The sequence below is a fragment of the Glycine max genome, chromosome 15, assembly GCF_000004515.6.
Source record: "Glycine max cultivar Williams 82 chromosome 15, Glycine_max_v4.0, whole genome shotgun sequence".
NCBI lineage: Eukaryota > Viridiplantae > Streptophyta > Magnoliopsida > Fabales > Fabaceae > Glycine > Glycine max.
In genome coordinates, this window is record NC_038251.2 from 44842752 (window position 1) to 44862437 (window position 19686).

The window sequence follows — 19686 nt, forward strand, 5'->3', positions numbered from 1 at the left end:
GTACTCAAGCAACCCACTTGAGATGTCCACTATCTTTGTAAAATCCTTTACAAAGTCTGAACCACACAGGGACAACCCATCCCTTGTGTTCAGATGTTTTACAACAAGAGACTCACAGTCTCTTAGCCAATCTCATTGAATAAGAAGAATGGAAGAAGAAATCTCTCTTCAAGAGAAGAATATTACAATAAAGATCATGTAAGAATCCTTATAGATTTGGCAAGTGTTTGGCCAAGGATTTCTTTTTGAGAGAGCATTTGACAATGAAGTTCTTGTAGAATCTCTCTCATTGTCTTTTGAGAGGATAAGATATTTTTGCCAAGCAAAACTCTCTTAATCTTTTGAGAGGATAAAACATTTTTAATCAATCAAAACTCTCTATGTAAAATTCGTGCCCAAGTCACCTACTTATAGGCCTTTGATGGCCATTCACAAATCTAACGAAAAGATGTGATTGTTGGCAGATTTTATGAAAACTTTCCACTAGTAATCGATTACACAGTTATAATTTGAAGGGTTATGACTTTTGAATTTGAATTTCCAAAGTTCCGTTGCGGGTAATCGATTACAGACATATGGTAATCGATTACATGTTGAAAATTCAAATTCAAAACCTTTTTCAACAGCTATTTCTCAACCCTGTCTTCTGGTAATCGTTACACTTCCTGGTAATCGATTACCAGAGCCTTGCATGTCTTGAAAGCACTTTGCTTTAAGGCAAAACTTGGTCTTTAGTGAATCTTGAAACAAGGCTTTGTTTGTTGAAGCAATCTTGAATTATTCTTGAAGCAAATGCTTATCATTTGAAGCATCCTTATTTGATTCTTCTTTGACATCATCAAAATCATGTATACATACATTCACATAAACACTGCAATGAAGGAACTAACAGAGACTAAGAATATTGTTAAGGCGTTGAACGATGAATTGACTTCTAAAGAAAAGAAAAAGAAAGCTCTTGAGTTAGAAAATGATAATACCTAAAAGATAAAGACTTGGTCGATCAGGAAGCTTCCAAATTACAAGTGCAATTTCCAGATCAGAAGAAAGCAACAGAAAACACATGTGTTTAGCCTATACTGCAATTTCAACAAGCCTTCATAATGGGTCATGAAGATGGTTTTAAGAAAGCTCTTCGCCAAATTGCTTTGTTCACCCCTGAAATGGATATGAAGAATTTTGATGTGCTGAAAGATGTAAAGGATGGGGAGGCAGTAAGAGAATTTGAAATAGGTAGTTATGAAGAGGCTTCTAATAGTGAAATGACTTCCAATGCAGGTGATGTTGAGGCAACTTCAAACTTTGCTTTGACTTCAAATCATCCAACAACATAGTTTATCCAAGTTACTTATGGCCTTTTGTTTTGCTCTTAAAGTTATTATGTATTAAGATACTTAAAGATGAAGTGTAATGTACTAAGTTTGTTACTTAATGAAATTAGTGTTTGCAGAAATTCCAAAATTTCTAAGAGTTTAAGTTATGTTTAATTGTTCTTTAAGATATCTATTAACAGTAGAGTGGTAAAAGTAAACCCGGTCTTATGGATTTCTAAATCATATTACAAATAAATTATATAAACAAACTGAGTTGTAAAGAAAGTATAAGTCCTTCAATTGTTTTATTTCTTCAATTCTCAACATTTTACTTTTGTGTCAATGTACTAGTTGTACTTGGTTTTAAAGGTCATTATGCATTTGCACAAAGATATAAGGTCAATGTATTGTTTGTACAAGACAAATAGGTCAATATATAGTTTTGTGTAAGACGTAAATAGATCGATACACAGTTTTATGTAAGATATGAATAAGTAGTACACAATTTTGTGTAAGACTTCTTCCACTAATTCAAGTAAAGAATAAATAAGCACAAGAAAAAATAAACAATAAAGATGAAAGAAATAGGATTACCTGTGTAAAAGGATTTCATTATATGATTGTAACGATAGTACTTTCCTTTTACAATATGACCTAAGTGCGCCTCATTAAAAACTTTCCAGCCAAAACCTATTATTGTTTTACTTGGGGGGGGGGGGGGGGAACCCAAAGTAGGAAAAAGATTATGATTCCTGGTTTTCTTGTTGAAGTATGAATTCAAATGTGTTGCATTCTTGGTCCTTAGAATGATCTTTCCAACAAACTCTTCAAGTCAATATGCACAATTTTGCAGTGTTGCAATGATTCTGAAGAGTCCTTCCCAATTTGGATCAAGTTTTCCTTCAACATGATCCTTCCTTGCTTCTCCTCTCATTTTCCATACAAGATCGCCAACTAGAAATTCTCTTTTCTTCAATTTTGACTTATGCTTCCGAGTTACTCTCCTTTTAAAAGCTTCATCTTGAATTTGAGCATGATCTCTCACCTCGTCAATCATATATTGCTCAAACACTACACTTTCATCGTTAAATGCTTCCTCTAAGTAGGCACTTTTTGCTTAAGGTTTGCCAACCTTAACTGGAATCATGGCACCAGTACCATAAGTCAATCTGAAAGAAGTTTCCTTTGTTGTGGATAGCTGAGTGAAATGGTATGCCCATAGTATGCTAGGCAACTCCTCAACCCAAAGACCTTTTGCTTTGCCTACTATTTCTTCATCTTTGTCAAGATGACCTTGTTCGCTGCTTCTGGTTGCCCATTTGTTTGGGGATGTTCAACAGAAAAATACCAAGGGCTTGATGCCAAGCTATCGTGGGAATTGTTCATACCCTTTCTTTGTGAATTGGGTGCCATTATCTATAACTATAGCAAAAAGGAAACCATGTCTACATATCAACAATCTCCATGTGAATTTTTTAACCTTCTGAGCAGTGATTTTGGCAAGTTGTTCTACCTCAATCTACTTGGTGAAGTAATTAATGGTCACTAGTAAGAACTTTGCTTGCCATTTTGCAGCAGGAAAGAGACCAAGAACGTCCATACTCTAAAATGCAAATGGCCATGGTGAATGAATGTTGAGTGATTTCTCTAGTGGTGCATTGTGAAGGTTGTCAAACTTTTGGCATTCTTTACACCTCTTTGAATATTCCTCACGATTAATATGCATTGTTGGCCAATAATAACCAACTCAGAGAACTCAAGTTGCCATATTCCTTCCTCTTGAGTGCATGCCACAGATGTCTCTATGAATTTTTTTCATGACATATTGGGCTTCATCATCACTCAAGCATTTCAACAATAGGATAGAAATTCCTCATCGGAAAATCTCTCCATCAAAGATAACATAATGGATTAACTTCAATTTTATCTTTTTTTTTCCTCGATATTGTCTTCTAGTAATTGATTGTTCACAAGATAATTCCATATCGGGTTCATCCAAGAGTTACTACCAATTTGACTTACAAAGATGTTAGACTTATCTATGCTTGGTGTAACGAGTGTTTCTTGTATGAATGTTCTATGTTGCCCCCACTTTTTGGAACTCACCAATTTTGGTAATACATTTGCTTTGTCATTGTTTTCTCTGAGAATGTGCTTGAGCTCATACTTGTCAAAGCAACTGAGCAAACACATTGTTAGATGATAGTACCTCTGTATTTATGTGTCTTTAGCTTGGAAATCTCCATTGACTTGGCTAGTGATAAGCTTGGAGTCATTTCTGCACCTAATTTTCTTCACTTCAACTTCTTTTTCTAATTTTATCCCTACAATCAGAGCCTCATACTCAACTTGATTGTAGGAGGTTTTGAAATCAAACAATGATTGCTTGAGGGAGATATCTCTAGATCTTTCAAGAGTGATTCCTGCTCTACTACCCTTGGGGTTATAAGCTCCATCAACATAGAGCATCCACCAATCACCTATATCACCACTGCTTGGTTTGGGGGGAAGCTCTGCCATGAAGTCAACCACGCATTGAGCTTTAATGGGTCCTCGTGGCTTAAATTTTAGTCCGAACTCAGATATATCTATGTACCATGCAACCACCCTTCTACTTGATAGGTCCTTGGCAAGTATACCAAAGTATCATACAAATAGTATAAAACAAAAAGTTTAGTATCATATCCATTGGAACTTTCTTGTATCAAGCTATTTGTGCAAATTCAAGTTCCAGGCAAAAGAGATTTAGTTTTAAATGTAAAAGAACATAAAATTAAAGTTGGTTCTAAACAAAAAACAAAACAAATTAAATGTGAGCAAAAATATAAACAGTTGTTGGGCGAGAAGATCTAAATGCAAAAATGAACAAAATGTTGGGGATTTGGCTACACTAAGCTAACAATCTAAGTAGTTATAAAGGTTTTCTTTATACAATATTCACTTTAATGCTACCTTAACCCACTATAGTGCTCTAACCATGATCCCTCATGCGAAAGAGCCTAAGTATCTTAACTAAACTCCTAATCCCTTAGCACATCAAGCTAAACCGCTTGGATTCAAGAACAAGAGTTTATTAAGGCTAATAAGTGTTATTTCATCCCTAGACATAACACCTACTAGATACTACTTTCAAATTTTTGTCAAAAAGCATTTCCCATTGACATTTTAACTATAAAACATGTCCATATGATTGATCACTAATGATACTAACAAACATCCCTTCATCCCTAGATGAGACATTCATTAGATGTTCTATTCAAAACTCAGTTTTCAAGAATTTCCCATTGACAATAAAAACAAACAATTAAAGCTAAGTTAAAAAAACCATAAAACAAGTAATCGAAATGGAAAGAAGCAATAACATTGAATAAATATAAAGATTAATTACATGAGAGTAACTTAGCACACTAATCACCCCAAAATGGATGACTAGCCTCTCATTGTCATGAGAGACCTCAAAATTACAAAATTGAAGGGAGAAGATGAAGGGAAATGGAGGAAAATGGGAGATGGGAGCTCCTCAGCTGCCACACACAACCCTTAGTCGATGCTACCTCCATCCCAATGAAAACAAGGTTTAAATAGCTTCACACTTGTCTGGATTTGCTTTTATCCCCATATAGGGTAATATAAAACCTAAGAACTTACCTCCCCCAATCCCAAAAGTGTATTTTTCAGGGTTCAACCTCATGTTGTGTTTTTTGAGCTCTACAAAGATCTCAACCAAGTCACGAATGTGCTAGTTAGGAGAGAGTGACTTCATTATCGTATCATCTACGTAGAATTCTACGTTCTTTCTATTCTTCTCCTTGAAAACTCTATCCATGAGACTTTGATATATGGCAGCTGCATTTTTTAGGCAAAAAGGCATTACCTTGTAACAAAAGTTGGCTCCGTCAGTGATGAATGTTGTTTTTTCTTGGTCAGGTAGGTACATCTTGATTTCATTGTAGCTCGAGTAGGCATCTAGAAATTTGTGTAATCTGAACCGATATGCTCTATCAACTAATCTGTCGGTGTTAGGCAAAGGGTAAGCATCCTCAGGAAAAGCTTTGTTGAGATTGGTGTAATCCACACACATCCTCCATTTTCCAATTGATTTCTTCACCATGACCACATTGGCTAACAAAGTGGTGTAGTTTACTTAGCGAATGAAGTCGACCTTCAATAATTTTTCGGTTTCTACTTCTATAGCTCTTCTCCAAGTTTGTGTTTTCTCTAAGCTACAAGTTTCACATTAGGGAAAACTGCAAGCTTGTGGAGAATGAAGTTAGGGTCAGTGCCAGGCATGTCGGACATGCTCCAAGCGAACAATTGACATTGCTCAAGAGCACTTGTTCTACTTTTTTTCGTATTGCATCCTTCATTTGCTTACCGATTTTGGTGCATTCATGTGACTCCGTTCTGATTTGGAAATTCTCAACAATGTCTTCAATTGGGGTTGGTCATCGATCTTCAGAATCTAATCGGGGGTTAAGATCCTTTAATGAGGTGACAACAACATTGATATTGGAGATTGGTGCCTTGTTGTTTTTATTGTCTCTCACTATATTGTATGGTTCAATCTTGCAACTCTTTACATAGCATTCACAAGCATCCGTCTGATCAACTTTGACAATGACAATTTCCCTTGTGGATGAGGGAAATTTCGTTGCTAAATAAAGTGTAGAAAGAATGGTTCCAAGCTTGTTCAAAGTAGGTATGCCAAGTAAGACACTATACGAGGTGTCTGCATTCACCAAAACATAAGAAATTGTTAATGATTGAGAAAGTTTTCATAAGCCAAAAGTAGTCAGCGGGTCTATTTTTTTTCTAGCATAAACACGCTCGCCTGCAAAACCTGTTACAGGTTTCTTGTGAGGTTGTATAAGATCATGAGAAATGTCTAATTTTTCAAAGATAGACCAGTTTAAAATGCTAGAGGAACATCTTTGATCAATTAGAGTTTTTCGAACTACTCACTCGACTATTACATTTGTCACCACCATTAGGTCATCTTGTGCTGGATCATTTCCAACGAAGTTTAGGTCCATGAATGTGATTGTTGGGAGAGATCAGAGTGGAGTCTCTTATGTTTTTACTTTATTAACACTTTTTAGAGCTCGAAGATGTCATTTCCTAACATAGTTTATACAACCTTCATTAGCAAAACCACCAACAATGATATTAAATACACCTCGAACAGCACCTGGGGGATTCTCTTATTGCCTTTGTTCACTTTCTCCTGTAGGTTGTTTGTTATTGTTGCCCCAACCTTTGACATATCCACCTCTAAAACTACCTTTGCAGCCACCTCTTCCTCCTCCCCTATAGTCACCACGATTATAGTTGTTTCCTTTGACAAAATCATTTAAACATCCTTTATGAACCAACTCTTCAATTTTATCCTTCAAAACTATACATTTCTTTTGTAGTATGACCAAAGTTTCGATGATATATGCATTGTTTGGTGCGGTTGGCCTGGCTATAGGAATGCACCCTAGTATTTCTTTATGGAATGCCTTCTCCAGGATACGTGCTCGACTTTCAGTGAGAAGAGTATATGTTTCATACTTTGGTTGTTGTGGCTGCCTTTTGAAATCTTTCTCTTTGACAAACTTTAGTTTTTCTTTGTGAGAATCAGACTTCTTTTGGTTTCCTCTAACTTTATCATGGAACTCGGACAACTTTTCTATTTGGATAAAGCCAGTTGCACGATGTCTCAATGCATCCATGTTGGTTGGCCTCTTCTTACATGAATTATTTGTGATATCCCCTAGCTTTAGTGCTGCTATCATGGCATAAAGAGCTACTCCGGGTTTGAGATCTCAAATTTTGACTGCAATTTGTGAAAATCGGCCCAAAAAATCATGTAACGGCTTGTTATCAGCTTGTTGTAGGTTGATCAGTGCTACTGATGTCATGTGGTGAGGTCAACATGTGGCATATTGAACACCAAAAATGTTCAAAAAGTGTGTCAAACGGGTTGATCGTCCGAGGGGGGAGTTAATGTCATCATGTTAGTGTGGGTCCTTTCAAGGAACTTGGAAAAACCCTACATAAAGTGACATTGTCATTAGTGTATAAATTTACCTGTGTAATGTACGCCTCCAAGTGTTCATCAGGGTCTTTGGTTCCATCATATCAATCAATGTTCAAAGGCTTCCATCCTAGAGGAAGGGGAGCATCAAGAATTCCATTGACAAAGGGATTTCGTCGATGTAACTTGGCTGGTTGACTCTAAGATCTTTGGTGGGATCGTTCGATTGTGTTTGTATGACGGTTGGTGTCATGTGAAGAGTGCTCTCCTTTAGTTGATACATTGTGGGTTGGAATCGTCTGTTGTGTGTTTGCTTGTGACTATTATAATTGTGCTCAGATAGCCTCATTTTCTTGGTGTAAATCTTGCAAATCTTCTTCTTGTTTTTGTTGAAACGCAACCATCTTCTCTATATTTTTCTTTTGAAGAGCCTCCAATTGCTCTCTAAATCCTTCCATTGCTGAACTTTCTCCCATGGGAGTTGACCTTATTGTTGAACTCCTAGTCGCTACCATATACTCTTATGACCAAAGAAAATTTCACTTCGGCCCCACAGTGGATACCAAATGTTTTTATCAAACTCTTTGTAGTCCGATCTGTGAGTAACCTCCTTTCCATGTTCCTGAGCTCCTTCTCCAATGGAATGTAGCTTACCTGAAAAGGGACTTCAATGCTAAAGTTAGAGTCTCTTTAGGAAGTACATGATGAATGGAATGTAACTTACCTGTTCATACGTAACTTATTGTCTTATAAGGAATGTCAGGATGGTCGAGTTGGTAACTACTCATGATGTCCACCAAGACATCATGGGGGAGTAATAGTCGATTGGTTAATGCCAACTATGCATAAGCCCGTAGAGTACATGTACCCAATCAAATGAGTTTTTATATTTTTTAAAAAAATTATAATAAAATTTAATATAAAATCCTTGCTTTTATATAGAAGTATAATTTTTGCTATCATTTAAACATATCTTTATTAATAATTCTTCTAATATAGTAAAAAAATTTCTAATAAAATCTCATCAACAACTTATAAATTCCTAAACCAAAGGTAATAATAATAGGCTTCATTATATTTTGAGTCCTTCAAATTAAGGATTTACTTTAGGGGTGTTAACGGGTACGGGTTACCCGCGAACTTGAATTGACCCAAACTGATCCGAATAGCTTGGGTTGGGTCATTTGTGTATTTGAGTCAAAACTGAATCGAATCGATCAAAATTGTTCATGTATGGGTTGGGTCACGGGTTTAGATTTATAGATCCGATCAAAATCAAACCGAACCGTTCAAAATTGTTAGAGCTGTTTGGTTTGACTTTAAATAATGCTAATATTGGAACTCCAAGTGTTGAAATTGCAAGTGCTAAGACTGCTAGTGTTGGAACTTTTTAAAGTATCACTTTTAGGTACATTGTTATTTGCTTTACCTTTTTTTCATATTTATTTTTTCTGTCATGTTTATAATATTAGTGGATCATATTTTATTGTTCATTTTTTTCAACAAATCTAATTACAGCAAAGCTTGCAAGAAATTAGTTTGTAGGAAATAGTTGTGATTTAGAATATTATAGTAAATCTGGTTGAAGAATATTTTATTTTAGTTTGTATTAGTTTATTTTAGAATATTTTGTTGATGATATTAAATGAATCAATTTTACTATTTTTGGACATTTGATAATATTGCATCGGATATTTAAATGAATCATGATATAAGATAGTAATTCTAAGAAAAAAAGAAGATCAAATTTAAATGAAAGAATTTACAATGAGATTATTTGAATTTATGAAAGTAAAGTGATTTATAACTTCTCGAAGTTCTTCATAATATTTTTTAATAAATTCCATTATCAAATTTTTAACATTTTATATAGTAAAAAATTTATTAAATAACTGCTCAATTAAAATATTTATTCATATGCATCCTCAATAAAACATATTACACATGACTTGAAGACATGTCACATGTCATTTTCTCGAAAGTCCTAGGTTGGAATCTTAGCAAGATACTATTAGCTACAACATCAATATCAGCTTGGATTGATAAAAGAAAATGGGATTTTAGTCTATAAAATCTTCCTATTTGTTTTGTACGGTTTTGAATTTTTTTATGTTAATAAAAAATATTTTTTATCTAATACTTTCTTTATAAAGTATTAAAAATATTTATAAAAAGATTTGTAAAAAGATATAAATTATTCATCTGATATTTTTTATTAAAGCTTTTACTTGATTTTTTTTAAATCAAGTTTGCAAATGAAACAATAAAAACATATTTAAAAGTTTATTTTATTAATAAAACCTTTTGAATAAGTTTACAAATATATCTCTAAATAATCTAATAAGCTTTTTTTTTACGAAATTACACGTATCTTCCACAAAAACAATCATGCTTAACCCAAATATGATTATTATGAATAATAAACACTCCTTCCAAATATAAATATATTTAAACTAATTATATGTAAGCTAGCAGATTGTAAAGCTTTAAATAGATTAAAAAATATATAATCTTAGAACATTATAGTAAAATTTTATAATAATAATAATAATAATGTGTTATCCAATGAAGAATGCAAATTTTCTATTTAAAAAATATTTTATCATGCTTTCTATTTAATGTGTTATAACTAAAGATTTTAATTTTATCCAATGTGTTATAACTATAACTTCTCTTATAATGTTTAAAAATGTCATATTTTTGTTCATATTGTATTTGTATATGTCGCATCCAAGGTTATCAAACTCGAGAGTTTACATAAACTTGTGAGAGTTTCATAGACTCGACTCGTAGATTCGTAAGAGTCCACTTCATATAAAAATAATAACAAAATATTTATAATAAATATATTAATTAAACATTTCAACAATATAATAAAGCAAAATAGTAAATCATAAATTTCATAATAATTGAATAACCAAATCTAGTAATTCATCACTACTAGATAATAACTTGAAGATGTTATAGTAATAGTAGTAGATCATTCCGATCACGAGTTTGATATGAGAACAAGAGTTTGATGTTATTAAAAGTAAGAATTTCTTTATTTGAAAACATACTGAATGAAGATATGTTGAATACTAAACAGACAGAAAATAACTTAAGATGACTTACATTTTGGTCTAATTTTTTTTAACTTGCTTACTCATTAACTCAGTGATAAACTCGAGAGTTTACTGAGTTTACCTAGAGTTTATAAAGTCTACCCGGAAACTATTAAAAAAAGAGTTTACACACAAGTCAACTCAAAGAGGATAAGTGAACTCATAAACTCATAAGAGTTAACAAGTTAACTGAAGAGTTTGATAATCATGAACACATCTATATCTTTTAGGCATAACAAGTTATGTGTAAAATGAAATGTTAAATCATGTATTGTTTATACACTTTGATTATGTTGACGTACTAATCTAAGGAAGAATAAGTTGCACTTTTAAGCTTCAATTTTCACTTCAACCCGTGGTCCTATATCAAGTTCAACGTTCCTTGTCTATACGAACGAAGAACCATACAATACACATAAGCTGTAGAAATTAAGAGAATACAGAAACAATTATAATGTTGTCTAGGGCTATGCATGGCATAAAATACAAGAATTGTCAACATATGCATATGCAATATCGAAGCCAATACTTATTGAATAAAGTATCTGGCATTGTGGTACGAGCCCAAATACCATTCAAGAAGATCACCAACAAGAAAAAAATATATATAAAATATTTATCCTGCGTTTAAATTGCCATATAAAATGGTATAGTTTACTACATTCATCTATGATTCTAAGACTAAACTCGTGACAAAAAAAAAGACTCAAATGTCTATTTTTTTTTCCTTTTCGAAATGTGCACTTGGGATATCATCATGATGAGGTGGAAGATGAGTCCCAATTTGGAATGTTAGCACTAGCCTCGTTCACCATCTTTACAAGGGTTACCTGCATACGTTATCATAAGTAAAAAAAAAAAAAAAAACACATTAATAATGCATTGTATCATGTTTTTGCTACTAGATAAAAATATATAGCATTCACTTCAATGAACTGAATCAACAGCTTGTGTCAGTTATGGAGTTTGGAGATGAATGTTAATATAGAAATACTATGTTAAACTAGGTTACATAAGCTATCAAGCTCAATAAGAAAAGGAGAAAAGATGAAGCAGTGCAACACTTATCATGTTAGTATCTTATCCTACTCTCAAGTCTTATCTTGCTTTCTTAGTAGGTGCTTATCCCTTCCTATTATTCTCCTACTTTGTTATTTTATCCATCTTCATCTTATCCTAAGCACTAAACAATCCCTTAAAGTTAAGAATGAGGTGATAAAACTTAAAAGTAGGCAAGTAACCACAACCAAGAAAGCAACAAAAGTATCAATGTAAGGACAAATTCGCAAAGTTTTCATTATTTCAACTCAAAACTAGGAAAAAGTCTCAGTGGATATACATCAAACCGCTAAAATTTGACCGTACCAAAATATCGAAGAAATAGTTCAAGCAAAAATTTCGTTAAACTAGCTGACTATTGAAACAACCACGTTTTCAAAAGGCTAGCCTTTCATCTAATATTGCTATTAAGATGACACAAAAAGGCACTGCTACACTGAAAGGAGATGGACTAAAAATATCTTCAGGCTTATTCAACAATGCTCACTAACACATTAAATGGACTTCTAAACCAAAGATTCCCCCTCCATATGAGAGATATAGTTATCTATTGTACTATGTGGGCTTTATTTCACGTAGAATAAAATCAAACTTATTAATCCCAATACCAGTAAACTAACATACCCTGACGCCAGAGGCTCCTTGCTTTGCGAAGGTATATGAGAAGGTTATTGTACGCAACCTTCCCCTTGCATATGCAAAGAGGCTGTATTTTCAATACCACAATACCAGTATTTTCAAAAATTTAATCCAATCATAAATGTTCAGTCTTGTGCAATAACATTCTCCAACTAGAGCCACTTTCCATTATCCTGAGGCAAAGTATACCCATAGTAGATTTAATTTCTCTCTCTCTTTTCCTTCTACGTAGGTCATAGGGTGAGTGAAGCAGAACATCAACAACAAAGTCTTACCCCACTAGTTGAGGTACTGAAGTCGGATACATGGATCAAATAAAGTCATTCAGCTCGGTTAAGACTAAAGTTTCAGCAATTTTATTTATCATGAAAATCCTCTTGATCACTTCCTCCAATGAAAGTGTAAAAAATAAATGAGGTAGATGAGGGAAACAAGAAAGTTTACAGGCATCTTAAAAGTTCTAGCTTCGAGAAGATCATTCGGAAATATCTATCAAAGCAATACATATGATAACAAATGATCTTTATTGTGTCCTGATGTCAGACAGCACTAAAATGAAGAATTGGACAGAACCAAAGCTAGTGGTATATAACTGTAATCGAGTCTCATAATTATCATGTCACTATTTGCTTAGTTCCATTACTAGTACTTGTCAAATCATTCCCTACAAACTACCAAACTTCATTTCATGCAGAATCTCAGCATATGGACCCCTACTACATAAAATAAGGTGTTTCTCAATTCTAATACAGATATGCAATCAAAGAATTAACCATTGGGAATGAAACATAAAACAACAGTCCAATGGCTGGATCAGTGTTCAAACTTCTAAGATATAGATGCTTTTGTTACTGATTCACATTCAGATAGTTTATACATGTATGCTAATGGGAAAAAAATGCCATTTTCTTCTCACCTTTGTAAGTAAAATGAAAATAAGTATGAAAGTACAGACAGAATTCATTATAGGATCTTATGTAAGTTCTGTATCAAGTTCCATGTATCACAGAAAGCAGTTCTTTCTAGATATTATTCCAATAAGATAGGATGAAGTGCACTTCAATCAATAGGCAAGTTCTAGACATACCACACTTTCAGGAACCCCTGGTGGGGGCAAGGGCAAGTTTTTTGGTGGAGGTCCTCGTAGATGTGACCTTTTATCAAATCTCCACTCACCAATTTTGCCATAAGTCAATTCACCCTGAGCATCATGAAACACTATTGAGACAACTAGGAGAAATACACAATAGATGACAGGAAGCTACAGTGTTTCAATAAATGTATATCTGCTAAAGCAAAGTTCCATAGCATGGTAAGAAAATAAAGTAGATTTCACAAGTTCAGAGATGTGTTCACCAAGAATGCAAATTTATAAGGAATATTTGAAGACAATAACTATGCAATTCAAGGCAAAGAAATACTTCACCTTCATATTGTAGTCACATCCATAAGTGTAATGGAGAATGTACTTCTTGTTAGTTTCAAGATCCCATGGGGGCTGAAATTTCACATACAAGAAAGCTAAATTGAGGTTGGGTATGTTTTTGTCACATTTGATAACAACTTGATCTGATAACATCATATATTAAATACAACATCAAGAGACATGATGTTATGCCAAACCTGTAACATGAAGTCTTTCCGCAGAATGTGCCTCACACCATGCACAGCAGATGCAACAGCATAAGCATACCTTGGTTCCACAAGAAAAAAACCATTAGCATAATGTATCAAATTATCAGTTCCAATACCTCTTCTAGAACAAAAATATCTATCAGTTGTTTGGTAAGACATACATTTCTAGCACCCATCCAAAAGCTTTATCAGTCTCTGGGTCCTCTTTCATCTTCAAAGAAATATTCATCCATGTGGGGGCAATCTTTGCGATCAAATCCTGAAAGAAAGAAAAAAATGAGAGAGAAGTCCATTAGTAGATACCCATTAGTAGTTAGTAAGTTGTCCGTTAGTAAGGGAGCTAGTTAGTTAGGATAGTTGGGCAGGCTGAGATAGCAGTAGAAGAAATAAGCCATATTGCCTATAAACAAAGAGGAGGTTTAGAGAAAAATCATTTTATCATTTGAGAAAGGATTAGACACTTAAAGAGTGTGTAGAGTCCTAGTCTCCTGAATATCCAGTGAAACCATTTGTTTTGTATCTTCTAAGCCTAACCTAAGGTTGCTACTACATTGGCACAACATTGTGACTTAGGATTCATCAATACAAATTCATTATTTGCTTTAGATTCTGAAGCAGGTCTATCATCTATATGAAATGGATAGACAATAAGATCTTTCAACACAATGATGATGAAATCTACAATAATCATGACAAGAATAAGGACATGGAAAATTATTCAATTCAGCCATCAAGAACTGGTGAGGAAGAAATTCTACCTTTCTTATAATTACAGGAGAATTTCCAATTGGATCAACATTTGTAACTGGCCCCAGCTCCTCAGGATAAAACTTCCTTATGGTCTTTTCGTTCTGATCAGGTCTAATGTAAAAAAATGGAAAAGCAGCCGGATGTCCTCCAAAGGCCAGATTGGGCAGAGGACGTAAAAATATGTGATCAGGCTCTGCCATTAACACATATCTGCACCAAAAGACGAGCAACTAAGTCATATTTTATTATTGCAAAAAAATAAAATAAAAAAGATAGATCACAATTCACATAGTATAAGAGATCTCACTCTTCCTCTATTTTAGTCTTTTCCAGCCACTGAACAAAGGCCCATGGCCTATTCAAAACAATGTATCCCTGCAAACAGATTATGCAATGCATCAGACAACATCTAAACTGTATTGACTGAAGAAAAGCTTGTACTGTAATTCAGTGATCATGGCATCTCACTATCAATTCAATTCTAACAGCAACAAAAATATTATAAACTACAAAGCCAATCAGTTGAATAAAATAGGGAATTAGCAAACAACATATAAAAAATACAATGTAAAGTTGCAGTAAACTCACCCGGTCCAAACCTGCTGGAAGGGGATCAACCACAACAGTAGGAATTTCATTCATCAAGTTGTCAGGATTTCCAGAATGCAGAATCCTGGTGAATCCTCCCATCTCAGACCCAGGTAACTTCTTTTGTTGTTTATACCAATAATACATGACGCGGCATTGCCATTTGTTATATGGAGCATCCGTTGCTGTTAACGCGACATGAAAGGGCGCTTTAGATGTCTTCCGATTCTTTACATGATCAGGCATCTCAGTAATAGGGTCAAAAAACAATGCACCATCATCCACAGCCACACCTTCTGAAGATCCGTAGTGCCTTATCATCGTTACCACATTATAGGTGGCAAAGGAAGAACCAAGAACCAAAAAAACTATAAGTAATAATGAAGCTCGTCCCATGGTCTTCTTAGTTCCTACTACAGACAGATTTCAAAGTATCATGGACTTGAACCTCCCTCAGTTCTTCAATGAACAAACTCTACTCTGAATAAACAAACACCTCTTCATCAGAATACATGTTTCTCACTTCTTCAGCAGAAGAACTAACGAAGTTTCATTCAACGCATCCAATTACCAAACTAAGACAAGTTAAAGAACAAATCAGATTGCAACTTCATAAAAGTAGGATCAATGTTTAAATGGTCAGATCAGATTATAATTCAACCAGAGATTTTGAAACAAATCCATCAATTTACTTACACCAACAGGCGATTGCAACATATTACATTATGTGGTCCTAATCAACCACTTCAATTACTACCTCTTAAGATTTCACTGCTCTTAGCAGCCAATATAAAGAAGAAAACACGCTAGATAAGCAGAAAGGATAGAATTTTAGCACTGCATGTAATAAAGCATAAAAATCTTGAAAATGAAGAAAAGACACTGTTCAGGATAAAAATTCAAAACTTGGGAAACACTACAAAAAAAAGGGTAAAGAGCCACATTTAACTAACATTACCTAAAGTAACAAACAGAAACAGAAGCAACCAAGATTCCATTTTCATTTTCATTCCTTTTATTTCCCATTGAGGATTCCCAGAATCAATATTGGTAGGTAAAAAAATTCTTTTTTTTTTGGGAAAATAACAACAACAATAATAAAGGGTGCATGGTGATTTTCAAGGAATTGGATCAAATTACACATAGAAACACCAATCCCAGCAAAGTGGTGAATCAAAACCAAGATAATGAAAAATGGGTCAACGCTAAATTTGAAGAAGTAACGGCAATACTACCAGAAAAACTCAAAAGGGTATTCAGAATAATTGCAAAACTGAATGAAATACAATAGTAAAGACAAAAAAAAAAAAGAGAAAAAAATGCACCTTTGCTTTGTAAGAGTGAGAGAGAGAGAGAGAGAGAGAGATTTCAGAGTCAGAGAACGATTTATAGATCGGGGAGGGAGGGAGAGAGAGATTTTAGAGTGAGAGAATGATTTATAGATCGGGGAGAGAGAGAGAGAAAGTGAGTTGAAGTTTGGTAGTGGTTCTTCCCCTCCGACGGAGGCAACACGGCGGCGAGATCCTTTAATTAACTATTAGTTACTATTTATCTTATTTCTTCATTCACCAAAAAAAATTATGTTATTTCTTTTCATTATTTTTTATTTCTCATTTTAAATGTATTGAAAATTGACACTTGATACCAAATAAGCCAACTTTAAAATTGTTTTTTTCTCAGTATAATAGCGATATAGTATGTTTAATAAAAAAAAGATAATTGCTCCCTATGTTTAATAAAGAAGAAAGAAAATTATAAAGTAAAGAAAATTATGAAATTTAAATTCAAGAAAAAATAGAAAGAAAGAAATTTTTTAAAGTTAAATTTTATTCAAAATTTTCTTTTATTTTATCTTCTCAACTAAATAAAAGAAAAGACATTATTATGAATTTGTTTTCTCCCCCTTTCACTCTTTCTCGTACCTTTAAGTGGTTTGACTGTGATATAATCATAATTTTGAAACTTGGTTTGACTCGATCGATCGGACTGGTTTAATCGAGATTCAACAACCTAATAGGATCGGTCACACAATTGACTCGAGATGATTTGTTTAAACTTGGCTGATTAAGTATCAGATCTCAATTGAATCCGACCAGTCGATTTTACAAAAAAAAAAAATGACAACCTTTATAGCGTCACTATGATGTCTTATTATTATCCATTGTTATTTTGGATTTTGAAATATAGATAAATTTTTTTTATTGAAATAATGTTAGTCATATACTTACATATAATTAATATATATATATATATATATATATATATATATATATAATTTTAAATTTTTAATATATATTAGTTAGACCACTAACTTACCCCATGGACTGGGTCAATGATGGAATCGCATTTTATAACTATGAATGCAATAGTAATAGTAGAACAAATTTTCTTAATAGATACACAAACAATACACGTGAAACTTTTTTTAAAACTGAAATCAAACATATATTACAAATTAATTATTCATTAGTACTTTTTTATTTTACAATAGCAACATAGTTTAATGTTTATATACATAATTATATATTTTTTTATTTTCTATCAATTAAAAGTTAATGAAAATATGATTTTTATATTATACATGTAAAGAGAAGCTTTGGTTCGATTTTACTTGATTAACTCAAGAAATCAAATCAAAACAATAAAATTGGTTTGTTTTTCCTCTCACATTTGATTCCAAATTAAACCAAATCAATGAAGTTTGATTCCAAATTATTTAATTGATTTAATTTATAAAAAAACAGAATTTTGAGTAAAATAAAATTAATAAAATGATTTAACGTAACTGTCACAATTAAAAAGATTAAATTTGCTCACAAACTTATTAATAAATTAAAATAAAAATCAATTATCATAGAGAATTAAAAAGGAATTAAATTAGTTAAAATTGTATCCATTTTAATTCTAAAATTAAAATAATGTTTTTAATTTATAAATTATAAATGCATGGAAAAAAAAATCAATGTCATGGAATATTTATGAATTTTTTATTAGTGCAGAAAGAAATAATATTTAAGGGGTGTTTGGTTTGACTGTTTTCTGTTTTTATTTTAACTGAAAATAGGAAATGGTAATGAAAATGTGTTTGGTTGAATTTTTAAAAATATTTTTAGTGAAAATGAAAACAGGAAACAACCAGAAAATAAAAATAATAAAATCTCGTTTCAGTTCAGTTGAAAACACGAGCCTCATTTTGGATAAAATGAAAATGTCGAATGTAATTTTAAGCAAATATAAAAGTACAAAAAGACTAAAAGTCAATATATCATAAATGTTTTTAGAATTCTAATCTTTTAAAAATGAAAATAATTTTCAGAAAATAAAAATAGAAAATGAAAACAGAAAATGAAAATGCAAACTAACTACCCCTAAGATTTAGATATAGAGAATCAAATAACATGGTACACATGATTAAGTAATCATAGTTTTACATTAATTATTAATTATTAATGTATATTATTAAAATTAAACATATTTTATTTATTTAATTCAACTATGTCTATTGTTTTTGCTTGTCAATTTCTAAATTTGATGATTTTTCACCAAAATTTCTAATATCAAATAAGTTAGATGTAGTAGAAGTGAAACATGAATTATATGTATTTCATTTCTTCAAAACAAAAAGAAAATATTAGGAAATTATGAGTTAGATCAATAAAAGAAAATATTGAAACATGTATTTTGCATATGCTAATCTTATATTTTTTTTAAATATTTTATTAAAAAAAAGTTAGATCGCTTAAAAATATATGTATTTCATTTCTTCAAAACAAAAAGAAAATATTTAATAAGTTTTACATTTAATAAGAAAATTTATAAAATAAGATGTAAGAAAATTTAAGATAGTTCTTTCTTATTTGGTTGACCTATTTGGTTTTGCATAAGGATATTATTAGGTAAGATATTATTTACATATTTTTAATTTATATTTTTTTGTAAAACAGAATATTATTCCTAAAAACGTATATCATACAAAGTAATAATTTTAATATACATCTTCATATTAAATATGAGTATTTAGATATTTATATTGAGTTTTTTTCTTAAACATTAGTTAACCAATTTTTTTTTTCATATCATAGTTATAAAATAAGAAATTATTTATAAAATATAACGTAGGAAACAGAATAATTTAAATAATTTGGCATTCAGCATAACAATATTATGAAATACCCTTGTAACTTTGATTCTTACATTTTCCAAGTTATGTAAAAAAAAATGAACATGTTGCTACCGGCCATTGTTACAATTGAATACGGGAATGATCAAATGCTTTCAAGCTGCACATGCACATTCTTTTATTGATGTTTTGATGATGTAAAAATTATGAGTCAAGAAATCAATATTAGGAAATTTAGTTTGAGAAACTATGACTTTCCGTGATATCTCAATTCACTAGATCACTAAAAAGAGTATCTAAAAATTGGTAGATTGGATAAAAGAAGATGATGAATATGGAGGGCATTGAGTTCTCTGCGATGAACAACGAGAATTGTATCGCATAGGATGAGTAGCGGATTCAGAAATTTTTTTAAGTAGGAATAAAAAAATAGTTTAAGATTTTTTTCAAATAAAAAAT

At 32.2% G+C, this 19686-nt stretch overlaps 1 protein-coding gene across 4 annotated transcripts; it reads right to left on the reverse strand.

Annotated features, from left to right (window-relative positions):
* Window positions 1-10945: 10945 nt before the first annotated feature.
* Window positions 10946-16757, reverse strand: LOC100787652 (hydroxyproline O-arabinosyltransferase RDN2). 4 transcript variants are annotated; one of them, XM_006598045.4, is made up of 9 exons: window positions 16433-16757; window positions 15108-15587; window positions 14827-14894; window positions 14528-14729; window positions 13931-14028; window positions 13758-13827; window positions 13561-13632; window positions 13222-13335; window positions 10946-11266 (listed from the first exon to the last, which is right to left on the reverse strand). In XM_006598045.4, the coding sequence occupies exons 2-9, from the start codon at window positions 15501-15503 to the stop codon at window positions 11192-11194; spliced, it is 1095 nt and encodes a 364-aa protein (XP_006598108.1). In that variant the 5' UTR covers window positions 15504-15587; window positions 16433-16757; the 3' UTR covers window positions 10946-11191. The 4 variants fall into 4 exon arrangements, with proteins under 4 accessions (XP_006598108.1, XP_003546712.1, XP_006598107.1 ...); XM_003546664.5 differs by having other exon boundaries at window positions 15108-15682; window positions 16433-16687; XM_006598044.4 differs by lacking the exon at window positions 16433-16757 and adding an exon at window positions 15804-15958 and having other exon boundaries at window positions 15108-15682.
* Between the last annotated feature and the right edge of the window lie 2929 nt (window positions 16758-19686).

What these genes read in the sequence shown, in the direction of transcription:
- LOC100787652 (XM_006598045.4), bottom strand. Translation starts at nt 15,503, where the DNA reads ATGGGACGAGCTTCATTATTACTTATAGTTTTTTTGGTTCTTGGTTCT. An exon ending in TTCCAGCAGGTTTGGACCGG is followed by an intron (nt 14,895 to 15,107) that starts GTGAGTTTACTG and finishes ATCTGTTTGCAG; the next exon opens with GGATACATTGTTTTGAATAG. An exon ending in AAGACTAAAATAGAGGAAGA is followed by an intron (nt 14,730 to 14,826) that starts GTGAGATCTCTT and finishes CTTTTGGTGCAG; the next exon opens with ATATGTGTTAATGGCAGAGC.